General features: G+C 48.1%; 1 protein-coding gene across 4 annotated transcripts in view; it reads left to right on the top strand.

Moving 5' to 3' along the window:
• Positions 1 to 16,421, top strand: part of LOC118389755 (scavenger receptor cysteine-rich domain-containing group B protein) — a 50,530-nt gene extending 34,109 nt beyond the window's left edge. For 3 of the 4 annotated variants that reach the window (XM_052529328.1, XM_052529327.1, XM_052529325.1), the window contains 8 exons: positions 1,206 to 1,574; positions 2,607 to 2,675; positions 9,144 to 9,458; positions 9,956 to 10,033; positions 10,992 to 11,069; positions 11,531 to 11,845; positions 15,581 to 15,649; positions 15,860 to 16,421. In XM_052529328.1, the coding sequence (XP_052385288.1) occupies positions 1,206 to 1,574; positions 2,607 to 2,675; positions 9,144 to 9,458; positions 9,956 to 10,033; positions 10,992 to 11,069; positions 11,531 to 11,845; positions 15,581 to 15,649; positions 15,860 to 16,176 (1,610 nt within the window). In that variant the 3' untranslated portion in view covers positions 16,177 to 16,421. The remainder of the gene's footprint in view (positions 1 to 1,205; positions 1,575 to 2,606; positions 2,676 to 9,143; positions 9,459 to 9,955; positions 10,034 to 10,991; positions 11,070 to 11,530; positions 11,846 to 15,580; positions 15,650 to 15,859) is intronic. The other variant, XM_052529326.1, reaches the window with a different exon arrangement.
• The last annotated feature ends 11,446 nt before the right edge of the window (positions 16,422 to 27,867 follow it).

Genomic DNA, 27,867 nt, shown 5'->3' on the forward strand with positions numbered 1-27,867 from the left:
CAGTGGTGCTGATTGATGACATCAGCATCAGAGTGAGAGGGAAGACATGTTGCATTGATGTCATCATTGTTGCATGTGTGCTGATTTCTGACATCAGCATCAGAGTGAGAGGGAAGACAGTGGTCTGATTGATACATCAGAGTAGAGGGAAGACAGTGGTGCTGATTGATGACATCAGAGTGAGAGGAGTGTGGTCTGATTGATACATCAGCATCAGAGTTGTGTCTCCTCAGCAGTGGTGCTGATTGATGACATCAGCATCATGAGAGGGAAGACAGTGGTGCTGATTGTGTCATCAGCATCAGAGTGAGAGGGAAGACAGTGGTCTGATGATATCATCAGCATCAGAGTGTGGTGCTGATTGATGATGACATCAGCAGTGGGTGGTGCTGATGATATCATATTGTGTCATCAGCTCAGAGTGAGAGGGAAGACAGTGGTGCTGATTGATGACATCAGCATCAGAGTGAGAGGGAAGACAGTGGTGCTGATTGATGACATCAGCATCAGAGTGAGAGGGAAGACAGTGGTGCTGATTGTGATGACATCAGCATCAGAGTGAGAGGGAAGACAGTGGTGCTGATTGATGATGACATCAGCATCAGAGTGAGAGGGAAGACAGTGGTGCTGATTGATGATGACATCAGCATCAGAGTGAGGTCTGATGATGATCATATTGTGTCTCCTCTGAGAGGGAAGACAGTCTGATGATGACATCATATTGTGTGACATCAGAGTTGGTGCTGATTGATGACATCAGCATCAGGGTGGTGCTGATTGATGACATCAGCATCCGAGTGAGAGGGAAGACAGTTGATGATGACATCAGCATCAGAGTGGGTGGTGCTGATGATGATGACATCAGCATCAGAGTGAGAGGGAAGACAGCGGTCTGATTGATGATGACATCAGCATCAGAGTGAGAGGGAAGACAGTGGGTGATGATGATGACATCAGCATCAGAGTTGTGTCTGATTGATGATGACATCAGCATCAGTGGGTCTGATTGATATCATATTGCATTTGTCTCATTGTTGCATGTGTCTAATTTCTCTCCTCTGCAGTGGGTCTGATGATATCATATTGTGTCTCCTCTGCAGTGGGTCTGATGATATCATATTGTGTCTCTTCTGCAGTGGGTCTGATGATATCATATGGTGTCTCCTCTGCAGTGGGTCTAGTGATATATTGTCTCATCTCTCCAGTGCGTCTGGTGAACGGGCGTGTCTCCTCTCCAGTGCGTCTGGTGAACGGGCGTGTCTCCTCTCCAGTGCGTCTGGTGAACGGGCGTGACCGGTGTGAGGGCCGTGTGGAAGTGTGGCACAATGGAACGTGGGGTACGGTGTGTGATGACGACTGGGACATGGTAGATGCCAATGTGGTGTGTCGGCAGCTGGTCTGTGGTGTGGCTGTGGCGGTGGGTAGCATCTCAGAGTACGGCCAGGGCTTGGGGCCCATCATGCTGGACAACGTAGACTGTAAAGGAGGGGAGACCGACCTGGGACAGTGTGGCAGTCTGGGCTGGAGAATCCATAACTGTTACCACTACGAGGATGTATCGGTCACATGCAAAGGTAAGGCTCATTGAGGTATATTTATCCTACTCCAGTCCAGGGTTATGCAACTCTTACAGGCCGACCAGACTGCACACGGATGCACCATCTCACACATGTTGATTTTATTCCCCCACACCAGACGCGATCACGACACGCAGGTTGACAGTATCAAAACTAACTCTGAACCAATTATATTAATTTGGGGACAGGTCGATAAGCAAACATTTATGGCAATTTAGCTAGCTAGCTTGCTGTTGCTAGCCACTTTGTCCTGGGATATTAACATTGGGTTGCTATTTTATGTGAAATGCACAAGGTCCTCTACTCCGACAATTAATCCACACAGGTTATTCAACCGAATACGTTTGTAGTAACCTCTCCTCCTTCAGTGTATTACTCTTCTAATGATGTTTTGTGTAGGAAAGGGGCCTTACAATTTTCTAAAGATTTCATGTGATGTCAATGCATGACATCACATGACTTATTAGTGAGTCAATGCATGACATCACATGACTTATTAGTGAGTCAATGTATGACATCACATGACTTATTAGTGAGTCAATGCATGACATCACATGACTTATTAGTGAGTCAATGTCACATGACATGAGTCATCGACTTATTAGTGAGTCAATGCATGATCACATGACTTATTAGAATGCATGACATCACATGACTTATTAGTGAGTCAATGCATGACATCACATGACTTATTAGTGAGTCAATGCATGACATCACATGACTTATTAGTGAGTCAATGCATGACATCACATGACTTATTAGTGAGTCAATGCATGACATCACATGACTTATTAGTGAGTCAATGCATGACATCACATGACTTATTAGTGAGTCAATGCATGACATCACATGACTTATTAGTGAGTCAATGCATGACATCACATGACTGATTAGTGAGTCAATGCATGACATCACATGACTGATTAGTGAGTCAATGCATGACATCACATGACTGATTAGTGAGTCAATGCATGACTCACTAATAAATATAATGTATTATTTTATTACCTCCGTCTCATCTCTCCTTAGTTCCATCAGTGGTGGCGTCACGGAGGCTCGGTGAGACCACCACTTCATCTCGGAGAAACTCAGGTTTAAGTAAGTGATCCCGTTAATTTATCTTCTCTCTAATATCAGTCAAATGATGTAAGTAAAATAGTTTTAATAAGGGTTTGTTTAATTCACTGTATAAACTGCTTTAAGGGAAAGGGTGAAGTCCGTTTGCCTTCAGTCACAACCAGGTTTGAAGAACTGTAGAACTTCAAAGTTCATGGAGGACAACGCGCTCACAAGAGCCCAATAAATCTAGCCCGAAATCCAAACTAAATAGTCTGCGATTACACAGGCAACACATTTCTGATCTTTTGACCAAGTGCTTTTGCCAGTGATTGGGCAAAAAAAAATCAGAATTTGTCTGCCTGTGTAAATGAACAGAGTGATATTCAATTAAGGATTTTAACTTTTTTTTAGTTAACCTTTATTTATCGAGGTAGTGAGATAAAAATAAGTTTTCAATAGAGACCTGGAACGAAACTAAGACAGCAGCATGGGAGAGCAATGTTAAGGGCAAATCTCAGACACAACTCACAGACACAACAACTCACAGACACAACAACTCACAGACACAACAACTCACAGACACAACAACTCACAGACACAGCAACTCACAGACACAGCAACTCACAGACACAACAACTCACAGACACAACAACTCACAGACACAACAACTCACAGACACAACAACTCACAGACACAACAACTCACAGACACAGCAACTCACAGACACAGCAACTCACAGACACAGCAACTCACAGACACAGCAACTCACAGACACAGCAACTCACAGACACAGCAACTCTGTGAGTTGTGTACAGTGCTGTACAGAAACCTAGCCTTAAACCCCAAGCAATGTAGGTGTAGAAGCACGGTGGCTAAGAAACTCCCTAGAAAGGCCGGAAACTAGGAAGAAACCTAGAGAGGAACCAGGCTATGAGGGGTGGCCAGTCCTCTTCTGGCTGTGCCGGGTGGAGATTATAACAGAACATGGCCAAGATGTTCAAACATTCATAGATGACCAGCAGGGTCAGATAATAATAATCACAGTGGTTGTAGAGGGGGCAACAGGTCAGCACCTCAGGAGTAAATGTCAGTTGGCCTTTCATAGCCGATCATTCAGAGTTAGAGACAGCAGGTGCGGTAGAGAGAGAGTTGAAAACAGCAGGTCCGGGACAAGGCAGCATGTCCGGCGAACAGGCCATGGCTCCACAGCCGCAGGCAGAACAGCAGAAACCGGAGCAGCACGACCAGGTGGACTGGGGACACAAGGAGTCATCAGGCCAGGTAATCCTGACCCATGGTCCTAGGGTTCAGGTCCTCCAAGAGAAGAGAGAGAGAGAGAAAGGGAGTGAAGGAGAAAGAGAAAGAGAGAGAGAGAATTAGAGGGGAATACTTAAATTCACACAGGACACCAGATAAGACAGGAGAAATACTCCAGATATAACAGACTGACCCTAGCCCCCCGACACATAAACTACTGCAGTTAAATACTGGAGGCTGAGACAGGAGGGGTCGGGAGACACATAGACACACCGTAAAGACATTATAGATGTGTTATAGACATGGAGCCAGGCTTTGAGTGAGATGTCGACACCTGCTCGTCTAACATCTCATTCCAAAATCATGGCCAGTAATATGGAGTTGGTCCTTTGCTTCTGTAGCAGCCACTACTCTTCTGGGAAGGGTTTCCACGAGATGCTGGAACATTGTTGCTGTAACAGCCTCCACTCTTCTGGGAAGGGTTTACACTAGATGTTGGGACATTGTTGCGGGGACTTGCTTCTATTCAGCCACAAGAGCATTAGTGAGGTCGGGCACTGATATTGGGCGATTATTCCCAAAGGTGTTCAATGGGGTTGAGGTCAGGGCTCTGTGCAGGCTAGTCAAGTTCTTCCACACCAATCTCGATAATTCATTTCTGTATGGACCTCACTTTGTGCACGGGTGCAAGCATTTCCACTGCTCCAGAGTCCAATGGCAGCAAGCTTTACACCACTCCAGCCAATGCTTGGCATTGCGCATGGTAATCTTAAACTTGTGTACAGCTGCTCGGCCATGTAAACCCATTTCGTGAAGCTCCCGACGAACAGTTATTGTGCTGACGTTGCTTCCAGAGGCAGTTTGGAACTCGGTAGTGAGTGTTGCAACTGAGGACAGATGTTTTCTACACGCTACGTGCTTCAGAACTCAGCGGTCCCGTTCTGTGAGCTTGCGTGGCCTACCACTTGAGCCTGGGCCGTTGTTGCTCCTAGACGTTTCCACTTCACAATAACAACACTTACAGTTTACCGGGGGGCAGCTCTAGCAGGGCAGAGATTTGACGAACTGACTTGTTGGAAAGGCATCCTATGACGGTGCCATGTTGAAAGTCACTGAGCTCTTCGTTATGGGCCAATCTGCTGCCAATGTTTGCCTTTGGAGTTTTTTTTGTGTTATTACATAAAACCAAATAACTTTTAGATATCAGAATGGTGCATTGCAACCAGGAATACAACTTTCCCCAATTTGATCCTTGGATCCTTTGGTCGTACCCCCCAGGGCAATTAAGCTAATCCCTTTGGTCGTACCCCCCAGGGCAATTAAGCTAATCCCAGAGGTTGCTCCATGAAGTTGCCGGTGGGGAAGAGTTATTCGGAGTGGACTTCTGGTCCATGCACACCATCCACCGCTAATGTTCAGCCTCTGGATAATAAAGTAGACGAGCTCAGGGCGAGGATCTCCTTCCAGAGAGACATCAGGGATTGTAACGTACAGAAACATGGCTCTCTCTGTGTATACTGTCCCCGTCCATACAACCAGCTGGGTTCTCAGTACATCGCGCAGACAGGAATAAAGAACTCTCCGGGAAGAAGAAACGAGGGTGTGTATGTTGCATCATGAACTAATCATGGTGTGATTGTGATAACGCACGGAAACTCAATTAATTTTGTTCAGCCGACCTAAAAGACCTCACAATCAAATGCCGACCGTATTACCTCCCAAGATAATTATCTTTGGTTATAGTCACAGCCGTGAATATCTCCCTCAAGCCGATACCATGACGGTCCACAAAGAACTACACTGGACTTTATGCAAACTGGAAACCACATATCCTGAGGCCGGAATTTATTGTAGCTCGGGATTTTAACAATGCAATTTGAGGAAAATGCTACCGAAGTTCTACCAACACAATGACTGTAGTACTCGCACTGGGAAAACATTGGACCAATGCTACTCAACTTTTCAAAATGTCTACAAGGCCCACCTCCACCCTACTTCATAAAATCTGATCACAACTCCATATAGGCAGGAACTCAAACAGGACGTAAAGGTCTATTCAACGCTGATCTGACCAATCGGAATCCACGCATCAAGATTATTTTGCTCACACGGACTGGAATATGTTCCGGTAGCCTCTGAGAATAACATAGATGAATACATGGATACGACACGGTGACTGAGTTCATCAGGAAGTGTATAGGAGATGTTGTACCCACTGTGACTATTAAAACCTATCCTAACCAGAAACCGTGGATAGATGTCAGCATTCGCGCAAAACTGAAAGTGCGAACCACTGCATTTAACCATGGAAAGGTGACTGGGAATATGGCCGAATACAAACAGTGTAGTTATTCCCTCTGTAAGGCATCACACAGGCTAAACGTCAGTACAGAGACAAAGTGGAGTCGCAATTCAAAGGCTCAGACATGAGACGTATGAGGCAGGGTCTACAGTCCATCACGGACTACAAAAAACCAACCACATTGCGGACACCGATGTCTTGCTTCCGGACAAGCTAAACACCTTCTTCACCAGCTTTGAGGATAACACAGTGCCACCGACGTGGCCTGCTACCGAGGACTGTAGGCTCTCCTTCTCCATGGCCGATGTGAGTAAGACATTTATGAGTGGTTACCCTCGCAGGGCTGCCGGCCCAGACGGAACCCTAGCCGTGTCCTAGACCATGCGCAGACCAGCTGGCTGGAGTGTTTACGGACATATTCAATCTCTCCCTACCCCAGTCTGTTGTTCCCACATGCTTCAAGAGGGCCACCATTGTTACTGTTCCCAAGAAAGCTAAGGTAACTTCCGTCATTAAGCAAAGGTAACTGAACTAAATTACTATCACCCTGGTGCACTCCTGTCATTATGAAGTGCTTTGAGAGGTAAGTTTAAGGATCATATCACCTCCACCTTACCTGGCACCATAGACCCACTTTAATTTGCTTACCGCCTCAATAGCTCCACAGACGATGCAATCACCATCACACTGCACACTACTTTATCCATCACACTGCACACTGTTTTATCCATCACACTGCACACTGCTTTATCCATCACACTGCACAATGCTTTATCCATCACACTGCACACTGCTTTATCCATCACACTGCACACTGCTTTATCCATCACACTGCACACTGCCTTATCCATCACACTGCACACTGCTTTATCCATCACACTGCACACTGTTTTATCCATCACACTGCACACTGCTTTATCCATGGCACTGCACACTGCTTTATCCATGGCACTGCACACTGCTTTATCCATGGCACTGCACACTGCTTTATCCATGGCACTGCACACTGCTTTATCCATCACACTGCACACTGCTTTATCCATGGCACTGCACACTGCTTTATCCATCACACTGCACACTGCTTTATCCATGGCACTGCACACTGCTTTATCCATGGCACTGTACACTGCTTTATCCATGGCACTGCACACTGCTTTATCCATCACACTGCACACTGCTTTATCCATGGCACTGCACACTGCTTTATCCATGGCACTGCACACTGCTTTATCCATGGCACTGCACACTGCTTTATCCATGGCACTGCACACTGCTTTATCCATGGCACTGCACACTGCTTTATCCATCACACTGCACACTGCTTTATCCATGGCACTGTACACTGCTTTATCCATGGCACTGCACACTGCTTTATCCATGGCACTGCACATTACCCTATCCCATCTGGATAAGAGGAAAACCTATGTAAGAATGCTGTTCCTTGACTCGCTCAGTATTCAACCCCATCGTACCGTCTAAGCTCATCATTAAGCTTGGGACCCTGGATCTGAACCCCGCCCTGTGCAACTGGGTCCTGGACTTCCTGACGGACTGACAGACCGCCCACATGTGTTGAAGGTAGGAAACAACATCTCCACTACGCTGATCCACAACACAGGGGTCCCACAAGGGTACATGCTCAGCCTCCTCCTGTACTCCCTGTTCACCCATGGCTGCATGGCCACGTACGCCTCCAACTCAATCATCAAGTTTTCAGACGACACGAGTAGGAGGCCTGATTACCAACAATGACGAGACGGCCTACAGGGAGGAGGTGAGGGCCCTGGGACAGGGGTGCCAGGAAAATAGCCTCTCACACAACGTTAGCAAAACAAAGGAGCTGATCGTGGACTTCAGGAAATAGCAGAGGGACCACCCCCTAGCCACATCACCTGGACAGCAGGGGAGAAGGTGGAAAGCTTCAAGTTCCTCATTGTACACATCACTGACGATCTGAAATGGTTCACCCACATAGACAGTGTGATGAGGAAGGCTTCTTCAACCTTAGGCTGAAGAAACTTGTCTTGGCCCCTAAAACCCTCATAAACTTTTACAGATACACAATTGAGAGCATCTTGTCGGGCTTTATCACCGCCTGGTATGGCAACTATACCGCCCACAACTGCAGGGCTCTCCTGAGGGTGGTGCGGTCTGCGCAACGCATAACCTGCCCTCCAGGACAGCTACATCACCTGATGTCACAGGAAGGCCAAAAAGATCATCAAGGACGTCAGCCACCCAAGCCACATCCTGTTCACCCCAGAAGGCGAGGTCAGTACATCTGCATCAAAGCTGGGACCGAGAGACTGAAAAACAGCTTCTATCTCAAGGCCATTAGACTGCTAAACAGCCATCACTAGCCAGCTTCCACCCGGTTATGTAACCCTGCACCTTAGAGGCTGCTGCCCTATATACATAGACATGGAATCACTGGCCACTTTAATAATGGAACACTAGTCACTTTAATAATGTTTGCATAATGCTTACATACTGCTTTACTCATCTCATATGTATATACTGTATTCTATTCTACTGTATTTTAGTCAATTGCCACACCGACATTGCTAAATATAATATTTATATACGTATTAATTCCATTCTTTTAGATTTGTGTATTGTTGTGAATTGTTAGATACTACTGCACTGTTGGAGTTCAGAACATAAGCATTTCGCTACACCCACAATAGCATCTACTAAATATGTGTGTGTGTGTGACAATTCAATTTTTATTTGATTTTTGAAAATCACTGAGCTCTTCAGTACGAGCCATTCTACTGTCACTGTTTGTCTATGGAGATTGCATGGCTGTGTGCTTGACTGTATACACCTGTCAGCAACGGGTGTGGCTGAAATAGCAGAATCCAACTAATTTGAAGGGATGTCCTCATACTTTTGCATATATGGTTTACATGGAATGCTGGTGATTCCCGCCCTCCCCTATATTTTAGGAGATGGTAGGATCCGCTTAGTTGGTGGACTGGACTACTGCCAGGGACGGGTGGAGGTCTTCTACCAGGGCAGCTGGGGGACGGTGTGTGATGACGACTGGGGTAGGAGAGACGCAAGGGTGGTGTGTCAGCAGATTGGCTGTGGCCACGCCGTTTCCTCCACCACCAATGCCTACTTTGGTTACGGCACAGGACTGATTCTACTGGACAATGTCAACTGTAATGGTTACGAGAACCAGCTGAGTAAATGCTACAGCCTGGGATGGGGGATACACAACTGTGGACATCATGAGGATGCTGGAGTTATCTGTTCAGGTGAGAAGCTGTTTCTGTCTCTCTCTGTCTTTCTCTCTCTCTCTGTCTCTCTCTGTCTTTCTCTCTCTCTCTCTCTCTCTCTCTGTCTTTCTCTCTCTCTCTGTCTCTCTCTGTCTTTCTGTCTCTCTCTGTCTTTCTCTCTCTCTCTGTCTCTCTCGGTCTTTCTCTCTCTTCCTGTATCTCTCTGTCTCTCCCTGTATCTCTCTGTCTCTCTCTGTCTTTCTCTCTCTTCCTGTCTCTCTCTGTCTCTCTCTTGGTCTTTCTCTCTCTCCCTGTATCTCTCTGTCTCTCTCTGTCTTTCTCTCTCTCCCTGTATCTCTCTGTCTCTCTCTGTCTTTCTCTCTCTCTCCCTGTATCTCTCTCTCACTTTCTCTCTCTCTCCCTGTATCTCTCTCTCACTTTCTCTCTCTCTCCCTGTATCTCTCTCTCACTTTCTGTCTCTCTCGCTGTAATTCATGTTGCCAATGTCTTTAATACTATGTCTGTTCTCTGTGTAGGTTCAGGCTCCACCACAGTTTCTACCAATAACACAATGCCCATGGGAAGGGGATTCTTCCAGACTGCCAGCATTACAGGCAATTATTTAGCTTAATTATTATAATGTAATAATAGTGTGGTCCCCGTCAGACCACACTGCTCCACCTGCACCTCTATCTATCCTATGACCAATAGAGGGTGCTGTTTCCTCTCTAAGTTTCTCTTTAACTCTGGGACAGCGGTGCCACATGGTGGTGATGGAGCAAGTAAAGGAAGTCACCCCCATAGAGATCCTATTAAATTACTAGAGGGGCTACAGTATTTTCTAACCCGTCAAAGTTCCAGAACATGGTGAAAATGGCAGCCATTTTGGTCAGTCTAATTGGAGTGAATGCAGTAGAGGCATAAGTGATGCTGATTTGACTAATGCAGGAAAATAAAAGTAAGGCATGTGATATGTATCAAAAATTGCGTAATAGAATTATAGTCAACATAAAATATTGTCATATTATAAACACAGCTTATACGGGTTTTATGCCAATTTTCTGTATAAATAACCTTTAAAATAAAGGTAAAAAGACCATATATATATATTTCTTTTAATGTTTGTTTCCAAGCTGTGATATTATATGACACAATATCAGTACTTGCATTTACAACTTGTCTAAGCTGTGGAATGACTGTATTGTTTGAATGAAATGTTGGCATATGGGTTAGTTAATTTGATCAGTTTATAGAACCATTCCTCTAAAACTGGCTGGCTAGCTAACAGACACGCAGCGCAGACACATTCTTCAAATGAATTGTTTTAAAAAAAAAATTATCACAGCCCTGGCAAACTAAGGTTGACCAATTCCCTGACCAAAATGGCTGACCTTTTCTACTATCATAAGAAGGTTAATGTCCATTCTGGTATTCTAAATTCTAGTATTGTAATTCCTCAACCCCCCTCTCCTCACAGAGGATGGGAAACCGTCTGCCGTCTACTCATCATCAGCTTGCCGGTGTAGACCGACTCATTATTCTGATTCTAATGCATTGTTTGTCTTATTCTAGTGACCGACCGAACAGAACCAGGCAAGACCACTACTACAACTACCGTGACAAAGACAATGGTTGCTATGACAACCAAAGGTAGTGGTGACGCTGCAGCCCCCATGTGACAAATGAAAGGGAATTATCTCCAGCTAATGTACTCTAAACAGATATATCTGTTGTTATAATACTTGTTTATTATTTAAGCTTTATGGCACGAGGGGGTGTTGTATATGGCCAATATACCACTGCTAATGGCTGTTCTTAGGCACGACGCATCGCAGAGTGCCTGGACACACCCCTTAGCCATGGTATATTGGCCATATACCACAAACCCCCGAGGTGCCTTATTGCTATTATAAACTGGTTACCAATGTCATTAGAGCAGTCTGATATACCACGGCTGTAACCCAATCAGCATTCAGGGCTCTAACCACCCAGTTTATAATCACAAATATTCCATTTATAGACTAAAGCCATTGTGCAACAAGGAAACCATAGTAACACCTTTTACTAATACACCATGAAGAATGTGCCTCTCTGTGTGTCTCCTCCTCCAGAGCGTCCCGTCATCCGCGTGGTGAACGGTAATAGCAGCTGCGAGGGTCGCGTGGAAGTGTTCCACGGTAACCTCTGGGGCACGGTGTGTGACGACGACTGGCAGCTGCCCAACGCCCAGGTGGTGTGCAGGCAGCTGGGTTGTGGTCCCGCTATCGCCGCCAAGATCCTGGCCTTCTTCGGCTACGGCTCGGGTCCCATCTTGCTGGACAACGTGGACTGTACGGGCAGTGAAATGAAACTGGAGAATTGTTTCAACCTGGGCTGGGGACAGCACAACTGTGGACACCATGAAGACGCTGGAGTTATCTGTGCACGTAAGACTGACTGGGACTATGGCAATATAACTTATTTGTCCGGATGAGAATCAGATATTGTCCTTTTGATCTGCTGCAGGGAGGACTGCCACAGTAGACTGAGTAATGTTGTCCACCAGCCGTCTGGTTTCACAGCTCCTCAGAATGGAGTTTAAAATTCTATTGAATGGAAGCCTATGACAGAGGTGGATGAAAGCAACCGCTGGTTGCGATTGGCTGATCTCGATTCATCACCATCTAGCATAACCCTTGACCCCCCTAATAATAATAATAATAATAATAATAATAATAATATATGCCATTTAGCAGACGCTTTTATCCAAAGCGACTTACAGTCATGTGTGCATACATTCTACGTATGGGTGGTCCCGGGAATCGAACCCACTAACCTGGCGTTACAAGCGCCATGCTCTACCAACTGAGCTACAGAAGGACCACTTCAAAGTGCGACCAGCACAAGAGTGTTAAAACATCTCACATCTCACAGTACGCTTCTTAGAAATAGTTTTCACGTCGTTATAGCGATGAGACCACGGTGCAGCGTGATGTGAATACATCTTCTATTTTAATGAAACGAAGAACACTTCAACAAACAACGTGACGCTATATAGACTAAGTGCAGACACAGGCAACTAATACGTAGACAATCACCCACAAATTACCCAAGGAATATGGCTGCCTAAATATGCTTCCCAATCAGAGACAACGATAAACAGCTGCCTCTAATTGAGAACCAATTTAAGGCAACCATAGACATACAAAACACCTAGACTAGTGAACAACCACATAACTATACAAAACACCTAGACAGGAAGAAAAAAAACACAACAAACCACCCTTGTCACACTCGACCTGACCAAAATAACAAAGAAAACAAAGACATTTCACATAAACTGTAAATACTCGAACTCGATTGGTCGTGGCATAAAACAATACCGGCCGACATGATACAAAATTTGTTTTTAATTGCCTCTTTTCTCCATTCATCAAAGTCCCATCTAATACAACCGTAGCAGGCGCGCTGCCTCGATTTAGAGCCACGGTGGCTGGAATTTGCATTAATTAGCGTGTCACTCAGTAATTACACACCCTCTAATTTCCAAACAGTCCCACACTGTTACCAGGCGGCAGCCCAAGTCAAGAGATTAGACTCCGATCGAGGTACATAGTGAAGTAAACACACTTTTACTGTTTTACTTATTGTTCAAAGCCTATCTTCACTAACGCCTATTTATTTATGTATATTTTACCTTTATTTAACTAGGCAAGTCAGTTAAGAACAAATTCTTTTTTTCAATGACGGCCTAGTGGGTTAACTGCCTTGTTCAGGGGCAGAACGACAGATTTGTACCTTGTCAGCTCTGGGATTCGAACTTGCAACCACTAGGCTACCCTGCCGCCCCTACGCTCTAACCACTAGGCTACCCTGCCCCCCTACGCTCTAACCACTAGGCTACCCTGCCCCCCTACGCTCTAACCACTAGGCTACCCTGCCCCTCTACGCTCTAATCACTAGGCTACCCTGCCGCCCCTACACTCTAACCACTAGGCTACCCTGCCCCCCTACGCTCTAACCACTAGGCTACCCTGCCCCCTACACTCTAACCACTAGGCTACCCTGCCGCCTCTACACTGTAACCACTAGGCTACCCTGCCCCTCTACACTCTAACCACTAGGCTACCCTGCCGCACCTACACTCTAACCACTAGGCTACCCTGCCGCCTCTACACTCTAACCACTAGGCTACCCTGCCGCCTCTACACTCTAACCACTAGGCTACCTACCTCCTCTACACTCTAACCACTAGGCTACCTACCTCCTCTACACTCTAACCACTAGACTACCTACCACCCCTACACTCTAACCACTAGGCTACCCTGCCACCTCTACACTCTAACCACTAGGCTACCTACCACCCCTACACTCTAACCACTAGGCTACCCTGCCACCTCTACACTCTAACCACTAGGCTACCTACCACCCCTACACTCTAACCACTAGGCTACCCTGCCGCCTCTACACTCTAACCTACCTCTACACTCTAACCACTAGGCTACCTACCACCCCTACACTCTAACCACTAGGCTACCCTGCCACCTCTACACTCTAACCACTAGGCTACCTACCACCCCTACACTCTAACCACTAGGCTACCCTGCCACCTCTACACTCTAACCACTAGGCTACCTACCACCCCTACACTCTAACCACTAGGCTACCCTGCCGCCTCTACACTCTAACCTACCTCTACACTCTAACCACTAGGCTACCCTGCCGCACCTACACTCTAACCACTAGGCTACCCTGCCGCCTCTACACTCTAACCACTAGGCTACCCTGCCGCACCTACACTCTAACCACTAGGCTACCCTGCCACCCCTACACTCTAACCACTAGGCTACCCTGCCGCCTCTACACTCTAACCACTAGGCTACCCTGCCGCCCCTAAACCTTAACCCTAAAATTGACGTTCTCCTTGTGAGGGAAAATGTCCTCACTTGTCAGCGTTATCCTTGGTTGATTATTCTGGTACAAAATCTAAGGTTCTTCTTTAATAATATTCCCCTTTTAGTTAAAAGAGGGTAATTAAAACCCGAACACACAAGAACAAGCCCCACATTCACCAGAGTGCTTTGGTTCGGGGTGCGCCTGGTCCAACAATGGGAGTCACTGTGGTCTCATCTTTCATCATTTAGCAGACACTCTTATCCAGAGCGTCTTTGGCGTAAAATGACTTGTTCAAGGGCACAGACAGATTTTTCACCAAGTCGGCTCAGGGATTCAAACCAACAACCTTTCGGTTACTGGCCCAATGCTCTTAACGGCTAGACTTCCTGCCGCCCCATTGTCGCGTCTTTAGCGCACCGGCTGGCTTGAAGTGGCGAGAGAGAAGCTGAATGGTCAATCAATCGAACAACATAGTGTTACTCAGAGCGGCGGTCGTTTGCCTCGACCGACCGAGCAGGATAATGGTCACACACACACACCTACACACACACACCTACACCTACACACACACCTACACACACACCTACACAGACACCTACACAGACACCTACACACACAAATCCTCTAGTCATCGCACTCAGGCACACACACTGGTCACCCCATAGTCACCATTCCACACAGTCATCCCTCTATCCTCTCCTCCTCCCTGCTGAGCTGAATTTTGTGCATGAAATATAGAATGGAGAAGTCAAGCCTCTCTGGGGTAATCAGCCTCTCTGGGGGTAATCGGCCTAATCGGCCTCTCTGGGGGTAATCGGCCTCTCTGGGGGTAATCGGCCTCTCTGGGGGTAATCGGCCTCTCTGGGGGTAATCAGACTCTCTGGAAGCCTGCAGGCCAAACCTAAATAAGACACACAGTATAGAAAAGAAGAATAAAAATAGAGAAAGATGTCCTTCCTGTGACTAAGGTCTTCATCATGTCAGAGAAAGACATCCTTCCTATGACTAAGGTCTTCTTCATGTCAGAGTTATCAGAGCAGACCAGGTGAACCTTAGTGAACCTCTGATGATAAAGGGGATCACAAAGTTGACTTCCAGAGCCCTTGTCTTCTAATCTAGCTGAATAACTGATCAATGGAATAACTTTTACGACAACGTTTTGAGGGCTCTGGTATAGATGGCTCTGATTAAACCGTATCAACAGTTGTTCTCAAGTAGATGACCAGTCCCCAGGGAAACACACACAACAGATAGAAACCTCATACGATCTCCCTCTTCTTCTCTAGCCTTTCAGCCTGTTCGAGCTGGAAGAGACTTCACCATGACAGAAACAACAACTAGACCACCAAGTGACGGTTAGTCTTCTACCTGTTCAGGTTTAGCTACATGTTCCTGGTTCAAGTTAAGGTGAAAGGTCAATACACATTCACAGCGGCCTTCTTCCATAACGCATCGTATTTCATTTGCATCTCAGGACTAGCCATGGTGTGTGGTACGGGTCTCTAGTGTTAAATGTTAATTTGCTACAGAATACGTGACTGTTTCTACCCTCTCTTTCCCTTTAGGCATGGTGAGGTTGGCAGGCGGGCAGCACCGCTGCGAGGGTCGGGTGGAGATGTTCTCGGGGGCGAAATGGGGTACGGTGTGCGACGACGCCTGGGACATGCCAGATGCCCAGGTGGTGTGCCGCCAGCTGGGCTGCGGGGAGGCTGCTGCGGCTCGCGGTGAGGCCTACTTCGGGCCCGGCAACGGCACCATCCTCCTGGACAATCTGAAGTGCAGTGGCTCCGAGGCCTCGCTCCAGCAGTGCTCACACATACCCTGGGATGTACACAACTGTGACCATTCTGAAGACGCTGGCGTCACGTGCTCACTGTCGTGATTCCAGCAGCGATTCGCCGCCAGGGAGCCGTGGTGGGCATAACCCGGGACTTGTAAACATGATGTAAATAACAGCTCACCCCAATGCCAATTGGAAGGAAGACAACAAAATACATTTTAAAAACATTTTTAAATAACAAAAATTAACATATGACAATATATTATTAAATATTATGATTATATATTCCTATTAAGCACCTTATAAATAAAAAATATGATATATAAAACGCTGTACACATTTTTTGATATATGATAAACAGAAGAAAACCAAGGCTTTTAACCAACTCTGTCTCTGTCTCTGTCTCTGTCTGTCATCAAGGTGCTCAAAAATGTAGCTCACATGCCAGCAACCTGGTAGTAGGTGAATTCTTTGAAGGTTAAGTAAGGTACATAGGCGATGCTGGTATGAGATCATACATTATTCAATGTCGAGATGATAGAGACCCCACCACCAACCTTCTGCTCACTAGCACACATACATACTGCACTACAGAAACAGACATACTGCACTACAGAAACAGACATACTGCACCACAGAAACAGACATACTGCACTACAGAAACAGACATACTGCACTACAGAAACAGACATACTGCACTACAGAAACAGACATACTGCACCACAGAAACAGACATACTGCACCACAGAAACAGACATACTGCACCACAGAAACAGACATACTGCACCACAGAAACAGACATACTGCACCACAGAAAGACATACTGCACCACAGAAACAGACATACTGCACTATAGAAAACAGACATACTGCACTATAGAAACAGACATACTGCACCACAGAAACAGACATACTGCACCACAGAAACAGACATACTGCACCACAGAAACAGACATACTGCACCACAGAAACAGACATACTGCACCACAGAAACAGACATACTGCACTACAGAAACAGACATACTGCACTACAGAAACAGACATACTGCACCACAGAAACAGACATACTGCACCACAGAAACAGACATACTGCACTACAGAAACAGACATACTGCACCACAGAAACAGACATACTGCACCACAGAAACAGACATACTGCACCACAGAAACAGACATACTGCACCACAGAAACAGACATACTGCACCATAGAAACAGACATACTGCACTACAGAAACAGACATACTGCACCACAGAAACAGACATACTGCACCACAGAAACAGACATACTGCACCACAGAAACAGACATACTGCACTACAGAAACAGACATACTGCACTACAGAAACAGACATACTGCACTACAACAACATACATACTGTACTACAACAACATACATACTGCACTACAGAAACAGACATACTGCACTACAACAACATACATACTGCACTACAACAACATACATACTGCACTACAGAAACAGACATACTGCACTACAGAAACAGACATACTGCACTACAACAACAGACATACTGCACTACAACAACAGAAACAGACATACTGTACTACAACAACAGAAACAGACATACTGCACTACACTACAACAGAAACAGACATACTGCACTACACTACAACAGAAACAGACATACTGCACTACACTACAACAGAAACAGACATACTGCACTACAACAACAGAAACAGACATACTGCACTACAACAACAGAAACAGACATACTGCACTACAACAACAGAAACATACATAGTGCACTACAACAACAGAAACAGACATACTGCACGACAACAACAGAAACAGACATACTGCACGACAACAACAGAAACAGACATACTGCACTACAACAACAGAAACAGACATACTGCACTACAACAACAGAAACAGACATACTACACTACACTACAGAAACAGACATACTGCACTACAACAACAGAAACAGACATACTGCACTACAACAACAGAAACAGACATACTGCACTACAACAACAGAAACAGACATACTGCACTACAACAACAGAAACAGACATACTGCACGACAACAACAGAAACAGACATACTGCACTACAACAACAGAAACAGACATACTGCACTACAACAACAGAAACAGACATACTGCACTACAACAACAGAAACAGACATACTGCACTACAACAACAGAAACAGACATACTGCACTACAACAACAGAAACAGACATACTGCACTACAACAACAGAAACAGACATACTGCACTACAACAACAGAAACAGACATACTGCACGACAACAACAGAAACAGACATACTGCACGACAACAACAGAAACAGACATACTGCACTACAACAACAGAAACAGACATACTGCACTACAACAACAGAAACAGACATACTGCACGACAACAACAGAAACAGACATACTGCACTACAACAACAGAAACAGACATACTGCACTACAACAACAGAAACATACATACTGCACTACAACAACAGAAACAGACATACTGCACTACAACAACAGAAACAGACATACTACACTACACTACAACAACAGAAACAGACATACTGCACTACAACAACAGAAACAGACATACTGCACTACAACAACAGAAACAGACATACTGCACTACAACAACAGAAACAGACATACTGCACTACAACAACAGAAACAGACATACTGCACTACAACAACAGAAACAGACATACTGCACTACAACAACAGAAACAGACATACTGCACGACAACAGAAACAGACAAACACATTTCCAATTGCAACTCTCATTCAGGTCCCTCCCCGTTTTCTTCCAATTTATTCAATAAACGTTTTGCAACAGAATCGGCTTCATGAAAACGATCCGGGCCTTGCTTGGATTTCAAGGTTACAGACCCAGGTAACCCAGGCTGTGGTCAGTGCTGTGGTCAGGCTGTGGTCAGGCTGTGGTCAAGCTGTGGTCAGTGCTGTGGTCAGGCTGTGGTTAAGCTGTGGTCAGTGCTGTGGTCAGTGCTGTGGTCAGTGCTGTGGTTGGCCTTTCTAGGGAGTTTTTCCTAGCCACCGTGCTTCTACACCTGCATTGCTTGCTGTTTGGGGTTTTAGGCTGGGTTTCTGTACAGCACTTTGAGATATCAGCTGATGTACGCAGGGCTATATAAATAAAATTTGATTGATTGATTGATTGGTTAGGCTGTGGTTAAGCTGTGTTCAGGCTGTGGTAAGGCTGTGGTCAGTGCAGTGGTCAGGATGTGGTTATTCTGTGGTTAGGCTGCGGTTAGGCTGTGGTTAAGCTGTGGTCAGTGCGGTGGTCAGGCTGTGGTTAGTCTTTGGTCAGTGCTGTGGTCAGGCTGTGGTTAAGCTGCGGTTAGTGCGGTGGTCAGGATGTGGTTATTCTGTGGTTAGGCTGTGGTTAAGCTGTGGTCAGGCTGTGGTCAGTACTGTGGTCAGGCTGTTGTTAAGCTGTGGTCAGGCTGTGGTCAAGCTGTGGTTAAGCTGTGGTCAGGCTGTGGTCAGGCTGTGGTCAGGCTGTGGTTAAGCTGTGGTTAGTGCTGTGGTTAAGCTGTGGTCAGGCTGTGGTTAAGCTGTGGTCAGTGCTGTGGTCAGGCTGTGGTCAGGCTGTGGTTAAGCTGTGGTTAGGCTGTGGTTAGGCTGTGGTCAGGCTGTGGTCAGTGCTGTGGTTAAGCTGTGGTTAAGCTGTGGTCAGGCTGTGGTTAAGCTGTGGTCAGGCTGTGGTTAAGCTGTGGTTAGTGCGGTGGTCAGGATGTGGTTATTCTGTGGTTAGGCTGTGGTTAAGCTGTGGTCAGGCTGTGGTTAAGCTGCGGTCAGGCTGTGGTTAAGCTGCGGTCAGGCTGTGGTCAGTGCGGTGGTTAGGCTGTGGTCAGGCTGTGGTCAAGCTGTGGTCAGTGCTGTGGTTAAACTGTGGTCAGGCTGTGGTTAATCTGTGGTCAGGCTGTGGATAAGCTGTGGTCAGGCTGTGGTTAAGCTGTGGTTAGTGCGGTGGTCAGGATGTGGTTATTCTGTGGTTAGGCTGTGGTTAGGCTGTGGTTAAGCAGTGGTTAGGCTGTGGTTAGTGCGGTGGTCAGGATGTGGTTATTCTGTGGTTAGGCTGTGGTTAGGCTGTGGTTAGGCTGTGGTTAAACTGTGGTTAAGCTGTGGTCAGGCTGTGGTCAGTGCTGTGGTTAAGCTGTGGTCAAGCTGTGGTTAAGCTGTGGTCAGGCTGTGGTCAGTGCGGTGGTTAGGCTGTGGTCTGGCTGTGGTCAAGCTGTGGTCAGTGCTGTGGTCAAGCTGTGGTCAGTGCTGTGGTTAAACTGTGGTCAGGCTGTGGTTAATCTGTGGTCAGGCTGTGGTTAATCTGTGGTCAGGCTGTGGTTAAGCTGTGGTCAGTGCCGTGGTCAGGCTGTGGTCAGGCTGTGGTCAGGCTGTGGTTAAGCTATGGTCAGTGCTGTGGTCAGTGCTGTGGTTAGTCTGTGGTCAGTGCTGTGGTCAGGCTGTGGTTAAGCTGCGGTTAGTGCGGTGGTCAGGATGTGGTTATTCTGTGGTTAGGCTGTGGTTAAGCTGTGGTCAGGCTGTGGTCAGTGCTGTGGTCAGGCTGTTGTTAAGCTGTGGTCAGGCTGTGGTCAGGCTGTGGTTAAGCTGTGGTCAGGCTGTGGTCAGGCTGTGGTTAAGCTGTGGTCAGTGCTGTGGTTAAGCTGTGGTCAGGCTGTGGTCAGGCTGTGGTTAAGCTGTGGTCAGTGCTGTGGTCAGGCTGTGGTTAAGCTGTGGTTAGGCTGTGGTTAGGCTGTGGTCAGGCTGTGGTTAAGCTGTGGTCAGTGCTGTGGTTAAGCTGTGGTCAGGCTGTGGTTAAGCTGTGGTCAGGCTGTGGTTAAGCTGTGGTTAGTGCGGTGGTCAGGATGTGGTTATTCTGTGGTTAGGCTGTGGTTAGGCTGTGGTTAAGCTGTGGTCAGGCTGTGGTCAGGCTGTGGTCAGTGCGGTGGTTAGGCTGTGGTCAGGCTGTGGTCAAGCTGTGGTTAAACTGTGGTCAGGCTGTGGTTAATTTGTGGTCAGGCTGTGGTCAGGCTGTGGTTAAGCTGTGGTTAGTGTGGTGGTCAGGATGTGGTTATTCTGTGGTTAGGCTGTGGTTAAACTGTGGTTAAACTGTGGTTAAGCTGTGGTCAGGCTGTGGTTAAGCAGTGGTCAGGCTGTGGTCAGTGCGGTGGTCAGTGCTGTGGTCAGGCTGTGGTTAAGCTGTGGTTAGGCTGTGGTTAAGCTGTGGTTAGGCTGTGGTTAGTGCGGTGGTCAGGATGTGGTTATTCTGTGGTTAGGCTGTGGTTAGGCTGTGGTTAAACTGTGGTTAAGCTGTGGTCAGGCTGTGGTTAAGCAGTGGTCAGGCTGTGGTCAGTGCGGTGGTTAGGCTGTGGTCAGTGCTGTGGTCAGTGCTGTGGTCAGGCTGTGGTTAAGCTGTGGACAGGCTGTGGTCTGGCTGTGGTCAAGCTGTGGTCAGTACTGTGGTTAAACTGTGGTCAGGCTGTGGTTATTCTGTGGTCAGGCTGTGGTTAATCTGTGGTCAGGCTGTGGTTAAGCTGTGGTTAGGCTGTGGTCAGTGCTGTGGTCAGTGCTGTGGTTAGTCTGTGGTCAGTGCTGTGGTCAGTGCTGTGGTTAAGCTGCGGTTAGTGCGGTGGTCAGGATGTGGTTATTCTGTGGTTAGGCTGTGGTTAAGCTGTGGTCAGGCTGTGGTCAGTGCTGTGGTCAGGCTGTTGTTAAGCTGTGGTCAGGCTGTGGTCAGGCTGTGGTTAAGCTGTGGTCAGGCTGTGGTCAGGCTGTGGTTAAGGCTGTGGTCAGTGCTGTGGTTAAGCTGTGGTCAGGCTGTGGTCAGGCTGTGGTTAAGCTGTGGTCAGTGCTGTGTGGTCAGGCTGTGGTTAAGCTGTGGTTAGGCTGTGGTTAGCTGTGGTCAGGCTGTGGTTAAGCTGTGGTCAGTGCTGTGGTTAAGCGGTGGTCAGGCTGTGGTTAAGCTGTGGTCAGGCTGTGGTTAAGCTGTGGTTAGGCTGCGGTGGTCAGGATGTGGTTATTCTGTGGTTAGGCTGTGGTTAGGCTGTGGTTAAACTGTGGTCAGGCTGTGGTTAATCTGTGGTCAGGCTGTGGTTAAGCTGTGGTCAGGCTGTGGTTAAGCTGTGGTTAGTGCGGTGGTCAGGATGTGGTTATTCTGTGGTTAGGCTGTGGTTAGGCTGTGGTTAAGCTGTGGTTAGGCTGTGGTTAGTGCGGTGGTTAGGCTGTGGTCAGTGCTGTGGTCAGTGCTGTGGTCAGGCTGTGGTTAAGCTGTGGACAGGCTGTGGTCTGGCTGTGGTCAAGCTGTGGTCAGTGCTGTGGTTAAACTGTGGTCAGGCTGTGGTTATTCTGTGGTCAGGCTGTGGTTAATCTGTGGTCAGGCTGTGGTTAAGCTGTGGTTAGGCTGTGGTCCGGCTGTGGTTAAGCTGTGGTCAGGCTGTGGTTAAGCTGGGGTCAGGCTGGTCAGTGCTGTGGTTAAACTGTGGTCAGGCTGTGGTTAAGCTGTGGTCAGTGCTGTGGTTAGTGTGGTGGTCAGGATGTGGTTATTCTGTGGTTAGGCTGTAGTTAGGCTGTGGTTAAACTGTGGTTAGGCTGTAGTTAGGCTGTGGTTAAACTGTGGTCAGGCTGTGGTCAGTGCGGTGGTTAGGCTGTGGTCAGGCTGTGGTCAAGCTGTGGTCAGTGCTGTGGTTAAACTGTGGTCAGGCTGTGGTTAATCTGTGGTTAAGCTGTGGTTAGGCTGTGGTCAGGATGTGGTTATTCTGTGGTTAGGCTGTGGTCAGGCTGTGGTCAGTGCGGTGGTTAGGCTGTGGTCAGGCTGTGGTCAGTGCGGTGGTTAGGCTGTGGTCAGGCTGTGGTCAAGCTGTGGTCAGTGCTGTGGTTAAACTGTGGTCAGGCTGTGGTTAATCTGTGGTCATTGCTGTGGTTAAGCTGTGGTCAGGCTGTGGTTAAGATGTGGTCAGGCTGTGGTTAAGCTGTGGTTAGTGCGGTGGTCAGGATGTGGTTATTCTGTGGTTAGGCTGTGGTTAGGCTGTGGTCAGGCTGTGGTCAGTGTGGTGGTTAGGCTGTGGTCAGGCTGTGGTTAAGCTGTGGTCATTGCTGTGGTTAAGCTGTGGTCAGGCTGTGGTTAAGCTGTGGTCAGGCTGTGGTTAAGCTGTGGTTAGTGCGGTGGTCAGGATGTGGTTATTCTGTGGTTAGGCTGTGGTTAGGCTGTGGTCAGTGCGGTGGTTAGGCTGTGGTCAGGCTGTGGTCAAGCTGTGGTCAGTGCTGTGGTTAAACTGTGGTCAGGCTGTGGTTAATCTGTGGTCAGGCTGTGGTTAAGCTGTGGTCAGGCTGTGGTTAAGCTGTGGTTAGTGCGGTGGTCAGGATGTGGTTATTCTGTGGTTAGGCTGTGGTTAAGCTGTGGTTAGGCTGTGGTTAGTGCGGTGGTCAGGATGTGGTTATTCTGTGGTTAGGCTGTGGTTAGGCTGTGGTTAAACTGTGGTTAAGCTGTGGTCAGGCTGTGGTTAAGCAGTGGTCAGGCTGTGGTCAGTGCGGTGGTTAGGCTGTGGTCAGTGCTGTGGTCAGGCTGTGGTTAAGCTGTGGACAGGCTGTGGTCTGGCTGTGGTCAAGCTGTGGTCAGTACTGTGGTTAAACTGTGGTCAGGCTGTGGTTATTCTGTGGTCAGGCTGTGGTTAATCTGTGGTCAGGCTGTGGTTAAGCTGTGGTTAGGCTGTGGTCAGTGCTGTGGTCAGTGCTGTGGTTAGTCTGTGGTCAGTGCTGTGGTCAGTGCTGTGGTTAAGCTGCGGTTAGTGCGGTGGTCAGGATGTGGTTATTCTGTGGTTAGGCTGTGGTTAAGCTGTGGTCAGGCTGTGGTCAGTGCTGTGGTCAGGCTGTTGTTAAGCTGTGGTCAGGCTGTGGTCAGGCTGTGGTCAGGCTGTGGTCAGGCTGTGGTTAAGCTGTGGTCAGTGCTGTGGTTAAGCTGTGGTCAGGCTGTGGTCAGGCTGTGGTCAGGCTGTGGTTAAGCTGTGGTCAGTGCTGTGGTCAGGCTGTGGTTAAGCTGTGGTTAGGCTGTGGTTAGGCTGTGGTCAGGCTGTGGTTAAGCTGTGGTCAGTGCTGTGGTTAAGCTGTGGTCAGGCTGTGGTTAAGCTGTGGTTAGTGCGGTGGTCAGGATGTGGTTAGGCTGTGGTTAGGCTGTGGTTAAATTGTGGTCAGGCTGTGGTTAATCTGTGGTCAGGCTGTGGTTAAGCTGTGGTCAGGCTGTGGTTAAGCTGTGGTTAGTGCGGTGGTCAGGATGTGGTTATTCTGTGGTTAGGCTGTGGTTAGGCTGTGGTTAAGCTGTGGTTAGGCTGTGGTTAGTGCGGTGGTCAGGATGTGGTTATTCTGTGGTTAGGCTGTGGTTAGGCTGTGGTTAAACTGTGGTTAAGCTGTGGTCAGGCTGTGGTTAAGCAGTGGTCAGGCTGTGGTCAGTGCGGTGGTTAGGCTGTGGTCAGTGCTGTGGTCAGTGCTGTGGTCAGGCTGTGGTTAAGCTGTGGACAGGCTGTGGTCTGGCTGTGGTCAAGCTGTGGTCAGTGCTGTGGTTAAACTGTGGTCAGGCTGTGGTTATTCTGTGGTCAGGCTGTGGTTAATCTGTGGTCAGGCTGTGGTTAAGCTGTGGTTAGGCTGTGGTCAGGCTGTGGTTAAGCTGTGGTCAGGCTGTGGTTAAGCTGTGGTCAGTGCTGTGGTTAGTGTGGTGGTCAGGATGTGGTTATTCTGTGGTTAGGCTGTAGTTAGGCTGTGGTTAAACTGTGGTTAGGCTGTAGTTAGGCTGTGGTTAAACTGTGGTCAGGCTGTGGTCAGTGCGGTGGTTAGGCTGTGGTCAGGCTGTGGTCAAGCTGTGGTCAGTGCTGTGGTTAAACTGTGGTCAGGCTGTGGTTAATCTGTGGTTAAGCTGTGGTTAGGCTGTGGTCAGGATGTGGTTATTCTGTGGTTAGGCTGTGGTTAGGCTGTGGTCAGGCTGTGGGCAGTGCGGTGGTTAGGCTGTGGTCAGGCTGTGGTCAAGCTGTGGTCAGTGCTGTGGTTAAACTGTGGTCAGGCTGTGGTTAATCTGTGGTCATTGCTGTGGTTAAGCTGTGGTCAGGCTGTGGTTAAGCTGTGGTCAGGCTGTGGTTAAGCTGTGGTTAGTGCGGTGGTCAGGATGTAGTTAGGCTGTGGTTAAACTGTGGTCAGGCTGTGGTCAGTGCGGTGGTTAGGCTGTGGTCAGGCTGTGGTCAAGCTGTGGTCAGTGCTGTGGTTAAACTGTGGTCAGGCTGTGGTTAATCTGTGGTTAAGCTGTGGTTAGGCTGTGGTTAGTGCGGTGGTCAGGATGTGGTTATTCTGTGGTTAGGCTGTGGTTAGGCTGTGGTTAAACTGTGGTTAAGCTGTGGTCAGGCTGTGGTTAAGCAGTGGTCAGGCTGTGGTCAGTGCGGTGGTTAGGCTGTGGTCAGTGCTGTGGTCAGTGCTGTGGTCAGGCTGTGGTTAAGCTGTGGACAGGCTGTGGTCTGGCTGTGGTCAAGCTGTGGTCAGTGCTGTGGTTAAACTGTGGTCAGGCTGTGGTTATTCTGTGGTCAGGCTGTGGTTAATCTGTGGTCAGGCTGTGGTTAAGCTGTGGTTAGGCTGTGGTCAGGCTGTGGTTAAGCTGTGGTCAGGCTGTGGTTAAGCTGGGGTCAGGCTGGTCAGTGCTGTGGTTAAACTGTGGTCAGGCTGTGGTTAAGCTGTGGTCAGTGCTGTGGTTAGTGTGGTGGTCAGGATGTGGTTATTCTGTGGTTAGGCTGTAGTTAGGCTGTGGTTAAACTGTGGTTAGGCTGTAGTTAGGCTGTGGTTAAACTGTGGTCAGGCTGTGGTCAGTGCGGTGGTTAGGCTGTGGTCAAGCTGTGGTCAGTGCTGTGGTTAAACTGTGGTCAGGCTGTGGTTAATCTGTGGTTAAGCTGTGGTTAGGCTGTGGTCAGGATGTGGTTATTCTGTGGTTAGGCTGTGGTTAGGCTGTGGTCAGGCTGTGGTCAGTGCGGTGGTTAGGCTGTGGTCAGGCTGTGGTCAGTGCGGTGGTTAGGCTGTGGTCAGGCTGTGGTCAAGCTGTGGTCAGTGCTGTGGTTAAACTGTGGTCAGGCTGTGGTTAATCTGTGGTCATTGCTGTGGTTAAGCTGTGGTCAGGCTGTGGTTAAGCTGTGGTCAGGCTGTGGTTAAGCTGTGGTTAGTGCGGTGGTCAGGATGTGGTTATTCTGTGGTTAGGCTGTGGTTAGGCTGTGGTCAGGCTGTGGTCAGTGTGGTGGTTAGGCTGTGGTCAGGCTGTGGTTAAGCTGTGGTCATTGCTGTGGTCAGGCTGTGGTTAAGCTGTGGTCAGGCTGTGGTTAAGCTGTGGTTAGTGCGGTGGTCAGGATGTGGTTATTCTGTGGTTAGGCTGTGGTTAGGCTGTGGTCAGTGCGGTGGTTAGGCTGTGGTCAGGCTGTGGTCAAGCTGTGGTCAGTGCTGTGGTTAAACTGTGGTCAGGCTGTGGTTAATCTGTGGTCAGGCTGTGGTTAAGCTGTGGTCAGGCTGTGGTTAAGCTGTGGTTAGTGCGGTGGTCAGGATGTGGTTATTCTGTGGTTAGGCTGTGGTTAAGCTGTGGTTAGGCTGTGGTTAGTGCGGTGGTCAGGATGTGGTTATTCTGTGGTTATTCTGTGGTTAGGCTGTGGTTAGGCTGTGGTTAAACTGTGGTTAAGCTGTGGTCAGGCTGTGGTTAAGCAGTGGTCAGGCTGTGGTCAGTGCGGTGGTTAGGCTGTGGTCAGTGCTGTGGTCAGTGCTGTGGTCAGGCTGTGGTTAAGCTGTGGACAGGCTGTGGTCTGGCTGTGGTCAAGCTGTGGTCAGTACTGTGGTTAAACTGTGGTCAGGCTGTGGTTATTCTGTGGTCAGGCTGTGGTTAATCTGTGGTCAGGCTGTGGTTAAGCTGTGGTTAGGCTGTGGTCAGTGCTGTGGTCAGTGCTGTGGTTAGTCTGTGGTCAGTGCTGTGGTCAGTGCTGTGGTTAAGCTGCGGTTAGTGCGGTGGTCAGGATGTGGTTATTCTGTGGTTAGGCTGTGGTTAAGCTGTGGTTAGGCTGTGGTTAGTGCGGTGGTCAGGATGTGGTTATTCTGTGGTTAGGCTGTGGTTAGGCTGTGGTTAAACTGTGGTTAAGCTGTGGTCAGGCTGTGGTTAAGCAGTGGTCAGGCTGTGGTCAGTGCGGTGGTTAGGCTGTGGTCAGTGCTGTGGTCAGTGCTGTGGTCAGGCTGTGGTTAAGCTGTGGACAGGCTGTGGTCTGGCTGTGGTCAAGCTGTGGTCAGTACTGTGGTTAAACTGTGGTCAGGCTGTGGTTATTCTGTGGTCAGGCTGTGGTTAATCTGTGGTCAGGCTGTGGTTAAGCTGTGGTTAGGCTGTGGTCAGTGCTGTGGTCAGTGCTGTGGTTAGTCTGTGGTCAGTGCTGTGGTCAGTGCTGTGGTTAAGCTGCGGTTAGTGCGGTGGTCAGGATGTGGTTATTCTGTGGTTAGGCTGTGGTTAAGCTGTGGTCAGGCTGTGGTCAGTGCTGTGGTCAGGCTGTTGTTAAGCTGTGGTCAGGCTGTGGTCAGGCTGTGGTTAAGCTGTGGTCAGGCTGTGGTCAGGCTGTGGTTAAGCTGTGGTCAGTGCTGTGGTTAAGCTGTGGTCAGGCTGTGGTCAGGCTGTGGTTAAGCTGTGGTCAGTGCTGTGGTCAGGCTGTGGTTAAGCTGTGGTTAGGCTGTGGTTAGGCTGTGGTCAGGCTGTGGTCAGTGCTGTGGTTAAGCTGTGGTTAAGCTGTGGTCAGGCTGTGGTTAAGCTGTGGT

This window comes from Oncorhynchus keta, chromosome 11, assembly GCF_023373465.1.
Source record: "Oncorhynchus keta strain PuntledgeMale-10-30-2019 chromosome 11, Oket_V2, whole genome shotgun sequence".
Taxonomy (NCBI): Eukaryota; Metazoa; Chordata; class Actinopteri; order Salmoniformes; family Salmonidae; genus Oncorhynchus; species Oncorhynchus keta.